We start from the raw sequence: 14,370 nt of genomic DNA on the forward strand, positions 1-14,370 counted from the left end.
TTGTTCTAATTATCGCTGATGTTTAATAGTATAAAGTAAAATACAATTTGTTGGCCGACTCAAAATGTAACCGAGTTGGCGCCTCATCAATGTTACATACCGTGTGGTTAATAATTCTTTAGAAATTAAAACTAAAGTTAATCGATAGAAAATAATATTTAATTTAAAACGTTAATAAAAATATTATAAGTATACTCTATTATATGTATAATAGATGTAGTATGGTAAATGGACATTTAGGCATATATAATATATATATATTTCAAAGTTTGTCATATTTTAATAACAAATGACGCAAGTTATTACATTATTTGGTTATTTTTCCATAAAATATTATGTTATTAATTACTTTCCTATTAATTATTATTTATTATAATAGAAATATAGAATACTTAGCTAGTTATTTGTTAAGTTACTACCTATACAGACATTTTCTTTTTATTATTATATCATTGTGACCAAAATATTTTGCATCATGGCCCGATAGCCGTAATAAAGTTATATTTTACAAGTTATTATGAAATATGTTTTGCTATAATATTTTATTTTATTAACAGTTAGTGGGTGTCTACATGACTACATAATATAATATACTTATATACATATCGTAAAAATAAAAATGTTTTAATCAAATTGGTTTGGCGAAAAAAACGTACTCGGTTATACATTATGAACTGTTAATAATAATATAATATATTTTTTTTCCAAGCAAATGTAGGAAGGTATCTATTATTTATTTTACTTATTTGATAAATTTTAATAATACAAAAAAAATTCATATTTTTAATTAATGTTATTTTTAAAAAAAAAGTAACTTGCCTATCTTTGAATTAGTAGTAGGTATACCACTGACTTAAAATCGTTTCTTTATTCTTATGATACTTCAAGCATACGGTATACACATCAGCTGCCCTGTCCTTCCACAATGGCACAATCTGCACCGCGCTAGCGGTTGATAACGTGAAAGAGGATATGCGCATTACGGGTCGAGTTGTCGTCACTGCTAGCGCATTTTATATATCCGGAGAAGCTTCAAAAATAAAACGTAGAGTTTAAACACGCGCGCGCGCTCACGTCTCTGTTCTAAAAATGCATTAGTCTTGGCTCACGTCGGTTGAGTGTTGACCATCATTATTAACGTCCGGAAATTATTAACGAGAAATAATAAGACACATAACATTTAAAATAAATAACGGCCAAAACTCATATTAAATCGTTATTTTATTATACCTCCGGTTTAATTTTTTTCACGGGCGTAATTACTTATTCAATTTTTTGTGACAACGCGAAATTATTTAGACATTTAAATGGCTCAGCTAATAAATTTGAAATTATCCAGGCACGACCAATCGTCTCCGTGGGGCTTTAGATTACAAGGAGGCAAAGATTTTGGGACACCATTGCTCATACAAAAGGTAAGATTTAAACTATTCTTTATTGTACCTAATTGGTAATTTATTATAAATTTAGCGAATAGCGTTGTAGTGGTTAGATAATTTAGTAATAGTCAATAGATAATAATAGACAACAGTAAGTTGTCCATTAAAATGTAAAAGTTCTCTGTAACACGATTGTATTGATTATTAATTTTGTAAACAATTTTTAAACATACATTATAAATGTTTAGGTACCTATATAATAAGTAGGTAGGTGATACATTTGAGATTTATTTGAGAAAAAGTATATTATATTATTTATTATAGTGCCGATATTACATTTACATTTTAAAAGTTTAATTTTGATACGCTTTTAGAACTTTTAAATCAATTTATTATGTATCAACATCGGTATATTTACTATCATATTCAATCTGATCAATATTGAAATATTGAAATATTCATTTTCGAAAATAATATAATCTATATTATAATTTATAGTTTCAAAATGTCTAAATATTGACATGCCTAAATAAAAATGTTATCATGGCAATTGCATTATATCATTTAGTTTACAAATTACAGTATTTAAAAATAATAATTATGATTCCATAGCTAATTTTTTGATGTAACTTTTGATTGAAATTAATACAGGAGGATTGACAAATTAAAAAAAAAACCAATTTCTAGAAAATATATATTTTATTTTTAATTTATATTTTAAAGAAATGGTATGAGCTAAGACATTGAACAAATGTAAATAGGCGAAGTGGATGATTATTAAACTATGAATAAACTTAAGCAATCTATTTTTATTTATTTAATTTTATTAAAGTACTTATATTCGTTAACATAATATTACAGAGATATATTTTAGCTCAACTTAAATAAAATTGACCTTTAAATTGTTTTTGTATATTATAGGTTGCCTACTATATTAGTTATTACATCTCATTAGTGATTATAGTATTATTTGTATATAGCTACATTCCATTAGTTTCGTAAATAATTACTCGAATATGTTTGTTTTTATATTTCGATAAATGAAATTTTGGTGATTTAATTTCCACGTACATGTGCTTGTCTACTGTTCTTCCAACAGAAATTCCATTCAATAAAACTCAAAGCATTGAGAGTATTGAAACCATTCCATTAGTATAAGTTACCATACGAGTATAGAGTCTTTTCTATTTATGTAGCTGTGCGTATTGGCCTTCTGTAATTTGGGCAATGTTCCCACTGTCACAAGTTGTTCGATTTTTATAATCGCCAATCACGAAATCAATTCGTAATCAACCTAATTTAGCAATTAATACCGAACATTTTATTCAAATTATGTATTTTCTGTCGTTTTCCATTGCAAAATTGAGACTACCTATATAAAGTTTATGGTCCAGAGGATTAGCACGGATAATTATCTTAGATGTGGTATATTGGTTTGGCAGTCAAGCAGAAACAAAATATCCGAAAAATCTATTATGTCCGTGATGACATTTGCGGCTCTAGTACATCACGATTCTCCCACGATTACAATGACCTCTGTAGGCTGTTAGGTATATTAGAATTAGATATATCCAACAATATTATGTTAAATATATATATAAATTTGTATACGTAATTCAACATTGGGTCATAGCTCGTATAGTACGGCACTATACGGGTCATTATAGGTAATTGAAAATAAATGCAAAGTAATTATTATAATATTTTCTTTTTTATTTAGGACGTTGAGAATACAATCCACTTAAATATATAGGTATATATGCTGAATAAAAATTTTCCATTTTTATTCCGGATCCCTGTAACTAACATTTCTATAATTTCCGATATTTTTAGGTCCTAGGGGAATAAAAACTGTCTGCTTGCATTACTATTACGATTTAATAAAATGCCTGAAAAGTGAAACTGGGCTAGGTGTAGGTAAATAAATTATTTCTAACATATGTATAACATATTATATGCACCGTACAATCACTATATACATATTATGATAAAATACACCATAAGATGTGTATTATATGTATAGGAAAATATTGAAAATCTTTTTAGTAGGAATTCTGTAACACACATAATATTAAAAAAAATATTCTCAATATAATTAATGATTATTCATTTTGACTTTTGATAATCTAATAATTATTATTAAAATAATATAATAATATAGTTAAAATATAGTAATATAGTTAAAAACTGCAAACCTAAAAAATAATAAATTCCGTGTGCATACATTGTAACAACAATACATAATAATGATAATATAATTTAGTTTTAACTAAAAATATTCGTAATTATGCATATTAGGTACATATTATCATCCGATAACTATAGTATCAAAAAAAAAAAAAATATTATTATCTAAAACTTATAGTTTATACATCATACCCGATGGGTATTTATGAATTTATGATGTTAGATATTTAAATGTTTTATTATTTTATTAGTTTGGGATAAGTTATAGGACGAAAAATTATATTAATTCTATACTTATACCTATTTTAAACGATATAAAGTTTATTAGAATATAATACGCAGGTACCTAACAACAACTATTTCAACCTAGTATGTTCGTTCACAAATGGCAAAACACTTGTTTAAACAACGACACTTGTATATTAGTATTATTATTATCATTATTACTACACATTAACATTGTTAACTTGTCGTGGACAATAAAAATTACTAATACGACCTTTATTCCTATGTGTTAAAAAATAATATATTAAATTACTTTGGTGTGTATTAATTTTCGTAGTAAAAACTAATATGCTCGTATATTTTAGGTTTTTATATAAATTGTTCCAAGTAGTTGCAGCGAAATTGTTTACACAGTTACACGTATTAATTTATTATAGTATAATAAATATAGTATAATTATAGTATAATAACTATTACACATAGTATGTAATTTATATATGATTAAAAATTTAACTAAATTTGGCAATTGTTTTAAAAGTAAAGTAGGTAATTATAAATTGTCAAAAATGAAACTATGAGATGAAAAATTATTATTTGTTGAGAAAGCAAAAATGCAATAAAAGGCTCAGTGCTCCTATATTTTTGTGAAATCTGGTAATTTTAATACTATCTAATGCCGTTTAACTGAACACCAAAAAACAGGTCTTACAAGTGGCGATAAATTGTCAATAAATGCGTGACACTCGCTATTATAATATATAGTAGGTATATACTCTACGACAAATACATTGACAACGATTTTCCTTAAATAAATCGTATTTGACCACTTAATTTTTTTAAACATAAAAAAATGTCCAGTATTTTAGTCAAAAAGAGTATTGGTAATATTAGAAAGTGTAGGTAATAGGTATTTATGGTAAAGTTGAAAATGTGAGATATATTAGTTATTAATTATGTTTATTGTACCTATAGTGAATTAGTGAATTGTAATACATATTAAGGTTATAATATTTATGAATTATGATATATATTACATTAATATCACGGACGACATTTTTCTAATGAATAATAGGAAGAAGTTACAGTCGATTTAATAACGGTAATAATGGCGAGATTTAAAAATTCATTGTTTTAGAGTACCTAACTTGTAGATGTGTTCACTTTTTCAACCAAAATAATATGTGATCTATTCTTATATTAAAACGATCATCAGCTGTAATCCAAATAAAATAATAAAATAACTTACATAATATGATCTAACTTAAAATCATAAAATAGATATGTCTCACTCTCAAAATGCAATCATTGGTAGGTATTTAGTATTCACACATTTATTATACACACTTTTGATTATATTTATATATCAGGCTATCTGCAGAGGTTAGCAATATAGAGTATAGACGATATATTTGTCAATATGTTTCTCTTATATATTAATTATTATTGTTTGATTTATTAAAACTAAATTGAAAATCATATCAAGTTGAGTATTTGATTCATTTTATATAGGTACCAATGATTAACGAAATTTGAATATAAATAGGATTATACTCGATTCAGTTCGTCAAACGTATATGAACATTTATACAAAATATGATATTTGTACTTTGCAGACTTTTATATTATAATATTATGTAAGTATCAGTAAATGACGTACTGACGTCGATATTCGTCGAATGCCGTACAACATATTTATAATATGTTTGCAAAATATAACTTCCGTTTGATGTCATTCTGTCACCTCTCGACCTTATATATGTTTTTAATTTGACGATAGTTTGCTAAAAAAAAATAATAATATTCGCTATCTGTTTGTTCATTTCAGTGTTTCCGTTTTTATATATAAAGAATTAATACTTTTAATTTTTTCTATAAATATCCAGAATAAGTTGCAGGAATGTGATCATATAAATGAAGATACTAATAATATGAAACTAATAACTATACAGATTGCACATAATGTATAAGATACTAAGATTTTATTATAATATTAAGTTAATTTTAAATACTCCGGAAATATTTTTTTTGGGTTAATGATATTGAGAAAAACAATGCAGAACGGTTCGAATGTTCGGGAGCTATGCCAGAAAGTGAAGTGTGCACAAATTTCGTTTTGGCAAAATATTGGTCAAAGCAATTAACTTTACTAGATCACATTATATAATATGATTTGGCGATTGAATATAGCCTCGAAACTTCCACCACATCAGATAATGTGTTTAGCTCATCATATCATAAATTGATTACCTATTTGTTTTTATAATTTACGAAAAACCAAAAAAAAAAAACTGTAAGCATCTGCTGCTATCATGTACAAATAATGCTTTAACACCGTCTAGATAGTAGATTCTCGACATCTGTGCTGTCAAGTAAATATTATATAAATAAATCCAACAATAAAATGAATTTTGACATGGCTTAATAGCGACCAAGTAGATATAGTTATAAATAACGTTTGGAATAATAAGTTAAACAAAAACTAAAAATGGGTGTACTTTTTAAAGACACAGCTTATACAAATGAGATTTATTCGTTTTTAATGGGTTCAGCCATATGATATCTACGTGTTTACAAATGGGACGAAACAAAGCATACATAAAATGCAGTCCTGTAAAGAATACTTTTAAAAAGTACTTGAGTAAATACTCAAATACATTTTATTTTAAGTATTTAAGATACTACTCAAATACTTTAATTGTAAAGTATTTCAAATACTACTCAAATACTTTTGGTTTTTAAAGTGGGTTTCTAATTATCGTAATATAAACACATAGGTAGTAGGTAATCTAATAGTTATCTAATAGTTTTAAAGGGAATATTGTTATTCAATATTCAATACCTTTTTTTAGAAATCTTGTTTTCCCAAACCTTTGGGCTTCGGCTATCACAGAAATACAGAATATTAAATAAAACTATTATTCCATTATTGTAGTTGACAATAATATTTTTCCAACCAATTATTTCGAGTAAAAAACCAAAGTATTCAATACCAAAAAGTATTTAATACAAAAAAAAGTATTTAAAAAGTTATTCAATACTTAAAAAAGTATTTGAATACTTTTACTTAAATACTTTACAGGACTGATAAAATGTAATAAATAAGTAGGTACATATAGTGCACTTAGTCTTGGTGTTTTTATACAACTTTATTGTTATCTAAGTCCAGAAACATTTACGAAGCATATGTATTCTAACTAATAAGTACCTAGGTATATTTGAAAGTTAGGTTATAGGTACTTTGAATAAATATATTTTTGATAGTATTAAACATTTAAACATATTAGTTTCGTTTTTATATATTTTTTTTAAGGTATGTAAATTGAGTTTTACACTTAATATGCAAACAACATTTAAACATATTTATATTTATGTGTGCAATGTAATAAATAATAATATCATTCGTGATATAGGATTAAAAATAGTTTATCTTTATTTTTGACAACTTATAAAACAAATGTTAATACATAATATGTACCTATTAAAATATAACATATTATTAAAAACGTAAATAATTATAATTTTTTCAAATATAAATTTTACAAATAATTATACTTTGAATTTGAATAAACTATTTTCTAAAATACCTATAGGTTAAGGTTAATAACAATTAATATACCCTACCTCAACTTGTTAGAGTTAAATTTAAATTATTATTCACACTATTTTTCTAAAACCTACATTGTGGACAAAAATGTTTGGTTGTAATGCCAACAATGCTAAAAATAAAATATCTTCATTTGGTCGAATGAAGCCAAATATTTCATCATTATAAAACACTTCAATTATGATTCCTATAAAATTAATACTATACATTTTTATGCTTCACGTATTATTATTTTGAATACTATATTATTATATTTTGTTGATGTGTAATATATAATTTTAATGAAATATTTTTCCACGAATCTATGCATGCTTAACTAATTAGTAATTACTATAGGTCTAAAAATATATTATTATATTTGTGTTATGAGAAAATATAAATCTAAGCATTTTTAAAAAGTAATTTAAACGTCTAAAAATAGCTTAAAACCAGCAAAAATATTTTGAAAATTATTTCATGTTTGAAAATGTTTATATAATTTTTTTGTGAAAATGTCAAGTTGATATATGCCTAACCTTTAACAGTATACAGTTATTCATTTTTGATTTACAACATAAAACTATTTTATCGAAAACTGATGATGAGTAAATATTCCCGTTTTCCGTTATAGTTGTTTCCCGATAGTAAAGTAATGGGAATTTTTAACCAATTTGTTACCCATTAGTAACCATCTTCAAAGTATAAAACTAAAGATTTCATTTTGATTCCTAAGTGTGATGACAGAAAAAAGTAAAAACCACATAATTATGGCATTATAAAACCAATACAATAATCGCTCCGTGCAGAATTTAAAAATGTGTAGTTAACTGATAGATGATATTATATTGTCACTGAAGAATAAACAATTTAAAACGAATATTAAAATAATATGAAAACATTTAGGTACATTTAAACAATAATTTTACAACAAAAAGATGGGGACAAAATAATAATATGTCTCTGCAGTACGGGGACTAAAGGTACGCCAATTATATTATATAATATGCAGTTTTCGACTAGAATATGAATTTTTAAAAAAATGTCTTAAAATAATTACATTTTCCATTGTTCGAAAAGATTGTTACAAATAAAAAATGTATAATATCTTATTAGCGTTACTACAAATTGTATGAGGTATTAATATGTATAACTGTATAAGATATCATACAAATATGAAAGAATGTAAAAGAAAGTTTTCATTTTATTTCACAAAAAAAAATTTAAAAAAAAATGGGTACCTATTTCATTTTTTATTTAAATGTTCATCAACACATGAAACGCAACGCTGAGTAGTAAAACATATTCTGTGGGTATATGTCTATATTGACTATTTTGCTTCTGTGTTTAATTAATGATGAAAGTCTGTAATACAGATACAGATAACAGAATATATTAGGTTATGGTCAGTTTTGAAATGTTTTTGTAACAATGAGATTATTATCTATTATTCATGTAATCGTGTTAATTATTTAAAAATAAAATTGTTTATTGAATCTATTGTGTTAACAATAGTTATTGAAATTGTAACTTTTTGAAATTATTTGGCACCTCGATTTATATTACATATTACATGGATAATCATGCGCAGACCAAACATTTTATACGACTGTCGTTACATATTATTATAGAATCGTCAGCAATATAGATAGGTAAATGGTAATACGTGACTCAATTATAAAACATTAGTAAAACTATAGTTGTTAAGGCATGACATGATTTGTAAAATTACAAGTGTTTTATTTATTGTTTTTTTTTTTTAAATGTTCAATTTGGTGCTTCTACTTGGTATAACTGCATTCTGCAATAAGCATATTATTATGAGCTCCTGCAATAAAAACAATTTACATACCTATACGTTTATTTATTTACTCTACCTACTCTTTTAATCGGTTTACACGTTTCGCAATAAATAATTCCAGTATGTTTAATCACAATTCGAGTGATTTAAGTTTGATACAAATTATATTTCATGAGTCTTGCTGAAAAATTATGCACATTTCTCTGAAACGTAATTATGGACTATTGTTACCTACATCAAGCATTTTTCTTTAAGTTACACGAAAACAATTACGTTGGAATTATTTAAACATCTATAACTATTAACTACATTCTATATATATTATAAGGTATTTCATAGTTTTTAATATTATACGTACCTATTTTATTTTTCAACAGCGTAGCAAATAATTTATTAGTATTTTCTAAGTCATGGTATTGAGGTAGGTATAGCCATAGGCAATATAGGCATTATGTGTGTTAAACTATTAAATGGGAATGTATTGTAATTGTTTTCCGATTATTTTGAATAGAATTGGGAATTCAATTTTGACGCCCGCGCCCCATAGTAGTAAGTTATGCTACCCAGATCCGATTTTCTAATAGAAATCACTCTCATAGTCGAAGCACTTTGTCTACTAAAAAGTTCCGAATATGGTAATATATAATAATAATATATTAGTAATATTCATTGGCGTTATGTATCCGTCATCCGAGGACATTTTATAGTTTATGGAACTTTTTTACTTTACCGGGCACCCTTTTTTTTGTAATTTTCTTTTTTGAAACTTATGTAGTTTAAGTCAGAATTTGGCGCACGGACTTAGTTTTGATGTTATGGCCTAATGAAGTTCACTATTTCGCGATTTTTACGTATTCACCTCGGGTGAACTTAGGTTTTCAAAAATATTGTTTTTAAAGTACGTTTATTGCCAGTGTGGCCATTTGCTCGCTCGGACATTAAAATCGAAAATATACCACTATTTGTTGTGTAAACCACCTCGGGTGTACTTGGGATTTCAAAATATTGTTTTTAAAGTACCTTCGTTTATTGCAAGCGTGGTTATGTCGTAGTATGGGCAGTGATTACACGTTTTGCGGGACTCGTCGCTGCGCTCCTCGGCGCCGTTGCTTCGCTCCGCTAATCTAAAATATCCCTTGACTGGCTATGCAACACCACCTCAAGTAGGTTACAGGGTACGTTTTGCGTCACTCATCGAAAAAAAAATATCAATATTCGAAATAGTCGTAGTAAACTAGTGTGATGCGCGATGCGTAAAAATCGCGAAATACTGAACTTCATTATCGGCCATAACTTCAAAACTAAGTCCGTGCGCCGAGTTCTGATTTCAGCATAGTTTTCAGCATACTTAACTACATAAGTTTCAAAAAAAAAAAATGTAAAAAAAAGTGTACCGGTAAAGTAGAAATATACCCCATATTCTATAGTATTAATAATAACAAGAAATAGGAAAAGGAAATGATAATGACATTTAATCAAACCATACATTACCTTAAAATACATTTATACCTAATATTATATTGATTAGTAATAAATTATTTAAAGTTATAGTATTTAATAGATTTTGAAATAATGCATTGATGTTTTAGATTCTGAGTGTAGCGAGGAAGCTATTAGTTTAACAATGATGTTTATTTTTTTATTTATTTGTTTTTATTCTGTATAGAAAATGTTTACCAGAAGAAGTGCTTCGATTTCAACATAATATAGTACCTTATCTTTTAGCAAATTGAATCAAGATGATGCTTAAGAGAGGTCTCAATTGTAATTTAATGCCTCGGGAAAAATTACCGACAAATTACGAAAAACCGCTAAAAATAGGATTTTAATTTCTAACATAACAACGAATACAAAATAATAATATTATGATATTAATTCAACTTACAGGCTATAATAAATAATAACAATATACAAAATCCAGACTCACAAACCCTCTCCGCTCAGAATCGTTTTTCTTATACAATGCTATTATATTGAATTCAATTTTAATACAATCCATTACACATTGACCCACTTGTAACTTACTGTACAGGAGAGCGACATCCACTTACCCGCTTTTATTTATATTATTTTTATTATATTTATCATTTACAGCAGTTTAGATTGCTTCAGGAAATGTACAATAATAATAATAATAATAATAATAATAATTGTTTACGCTTATAAAAAAAAAATTGTTTAAAAAGATAAGGTATAAAAATGCAATGCAGTTTTTTCTAACAGTGCCTTTTTTGGACCAAACTCAGTTAAATTCTACGACATAGAGCTATTATACTTATAGTATAACTAAATTACTACACATTGAAGGAACAAAAATCTAAGCAAAAAAATTGTGTTTATATATTATTTTTAGATTTTTTTATTTCAGTATGAATTACTTATGAGTAACCGTGTATCCTATTTCCAAACCTTATACAGTTATACCTTTATACAAATTGAGCATTTCATAAATTTATAACTACAAAATAATTTTCAAATTTTCGTGTTTTTGACGAATTTTGTCAAAATTTGAACGTTAAATGTTATAATAAAATTGTGTCTAGGTATCTAAAATAAATAAATAGACAATAGTTATAGTCTGTATAGACATTTTTAGTTTATATTATACGTCGTTTATGTATAAGTACCTACTTCCTCTAGCTAGTATTAATGTCAGTTACAGATTTTATAATTCTTAAATTTAATATAATAATATATGTAATACAGATATTAGTTACTTAAATTTGTTTTATTACCAATCAATAAAGACATTAACATTAATTGTTGATTTATATTTATATTTTTATTTACTATTGTTTTTGTAAGTATATATCAGAATATATGCATTAACTTAAAAAATGGCAATTGCTCTTTTTTTACCAATTATAATATATTAAATATTATTACCTAAACAGGTTGGCTCAATGGCTTAAAATATTATTATTTTTTTTAAAAAAACATTTTTTTGCAACATTTTTAAGTTACCTATTAAACATTAAAAATACTCGCAAATTATGTTATAAAAAATCCCCTACATTTTATTATTATTTATGAGTTCATTGTCCTGAATAGTTATGATTTTAAAAGTATTTATTATGTTAAGTGTTAAGACGCAATAACACTGCAACAGCAATATAATTATCTGCTAAAACATGTTCTTGGACTTAAAATAGTAGCTATTCTTAGTGTAACGAACGTTAGAACGAACGTTTTTCTTTCACCAAATTAAGGATGACAATATTTACGAAGTTTACTAAAATGGTATTTTTTTAATTATCTAAAATAATATTTTTTGTAGTTTTGAATATTTTCAAGCAGTTTCTGAATTAAGACATCAAATAACCTAATACTATATTTATAATTGTTTAAATATATATGAAATTTTATAAATTATCATCTCCAGTGTCATTTTTATTATGGCGAAAAAATTTTTTTCTACGACCATATTGAGGCCTTGTTTGGAGGTTTAAGTTTTACTTGATCGGTGGCTTGTCTAAACTGTAGACCGTGTCACCGTGGAGAAGTGTAAATGTGTAAACACGATGTGATTCTGTGGGCACTTTTTATAGGTAGTACATCTATCTTTAATTTTCATGGGGGTTCTGGTAGTAAATTTAATTTATTTGGTAGCTACTTTATGGGAGGAGGAGGGTTCAAAATTCAAACGTAAACCAGCACTTTTTTTAAAAAAAAAGGGGAAATATTAATTTTTATGCAAAATCATTTTTTAACAATATCGATATTGTTTTTTTTTTTTTGTTAAAATTCAAAACATGAATGTTTGTAGAAACTTGAATTTTCACCAGATATTTACATTAGAATTTTCTAGACATGAGATTAATTTAAAAAATATTTTGTGTCTTTTCGTGCTATTTATAAACTGTCATTTACTTGATCGGTAGCTTGTCTAAACTGTAGACCGTGTCACCGTGGAGAAGTATAAATGTGTAAACACGATGTGATTCTGTGGGCACTTTTTATAGGTAGTACATCTATCTTTAATTTTCATGGGGGTTCTGGTAGTAAATTTAATTTATTTGGTAGCTATTTAGAGGAGGAGGAGGGTTCAAAATTCAAACGTAAACAAGCACTTTTTTTAAAAAAAGGGGAAATATTAATTTTTATGCAAAATCATTTTTTAACAAAATCGATATTGTTTTTTATTTTGTTAAAATTCAAAAAATGAATGTTTGTAGAAACTTGAATTTTCACCAGATATTTACATTAGAATTTTCTAGACATAAGATGAATTTAAAAATATTTTGTGTCTTTTCGTGCTATTTATAAACTGTCATTTGAAATGTTCTACTTTTTTTGTTTGTGAGTAAAAAAGCGTTTAGTACGAGTAAAGTTGTTCTTACAGTGACCTGAAAATATCAGAAATAGATTATTATGCACATTTTTTTTTCCATAGATATTTTAAATTCAAATTTTGACAAAATTGGATATTGAAATAAAAAGTCATGATTTTAGTTAAATATTTTATTATAATTCAAAAAATATTATTGGTAATAAAATATATTGTTTTTGAAAAGAATTGGTTCAACCCGCTGTCCTACTGTATTACTAATAGAAAAATAAATAATTAATAATATAAAAATATTATTATATAATATACATTATAATATCCTTTTTAGAAATATAGGGCATAGGCTGTAGAATCTCCTTAGTGTCGTCTATCGTAGACACCTAAGCAATGATTTGTTATTAAGGGGCCTGCGCGTGACCTGTTTTTTTGCTCCAAAACATGTCTTACAGGAAAAACTCTCACGCCTCGTAGAGTGATCAGATTTTGATATTTTTTTTTTGTTAGAAAGAGGAAAACTTCTTACAGGGCGCATTGAACTTTGATTTAAAATATTCTATTTACGAGTTCTATAATAAGCTTTTGAATTTTACAAATTGTTACATGTTTTTAATTCTTAATTCTTTTTTGTTTTTAGCATTATAATCAAAAATCGAAGTTCAATCCGCCCTGTAAAAAATTGTCTTCTTTCTAAAAAAAAAAAAATAAGTCTTATATATTAGGGTAGCAGCTAAAATATAAAATTGAATTTTCAAATTTTATAGAATTGTGGAAAATTTGAAAAACTGGCACCGGGACCCTTAAATATAAGTTTAACACATCCATTACAATGACCGACTCAATAAAAAGGTACACTCGACACCTACAACTATACAGCAGAGTGACTTCTTCGGTTTTTATATATTGAAATTGT

General features: G+C 25.9%; 1 protein-coding gene across 10 annotated transcripts in view; it reads left to right on the forward strand.

The window, feature by feature from the left end:
* The first annotated feature begins 1,025 nt into the window (after positions 1-1,025).
* Positions 1,026-14,370, forward strand: part of LOC100162539 (PDZ and LIM domain protein Zasp) — a 32,922-nt gene continuing 19,577 nt past the window's right edge. For 2 of the 10 annotated variants that reach the window (XM_029488455.1, XM_029488456.1), the window contains exon 1: positions 1,026-1,415. In XM_029488455.1, the coding sequence (XP_029344315.1) occupies positions 1,308-1,415 (108 nt within the window). In that variant the 5' untranslated portion in view covers positions 1,026-1,307. The remainder of the gene's footprint in view (positions 1,416-14,370) is intronic. The other 8 variants (XM_029488450.1, XM_029488452.1, XM_029488451.1 and 5 more) reach the window with 5 other exon arrangements.

This window comes from Acyrthosiphon pisum, chromosome A1 (genome assembly GCF_005508785.2).
Source record: "Acyrthosiphon pisum isolate AL4f chromosome A1, pea_aphid_22Mar2018_4r6ur, whole genome shotgun sequence".
NCBI classification, from domain to species: domain Eukaryota; kingdom Metazoa; phylum Arthropoda; class Insecta; order Hemiptera; family Aphididae; genus Acyrthosiphon; species Acyrthosiphon pisum.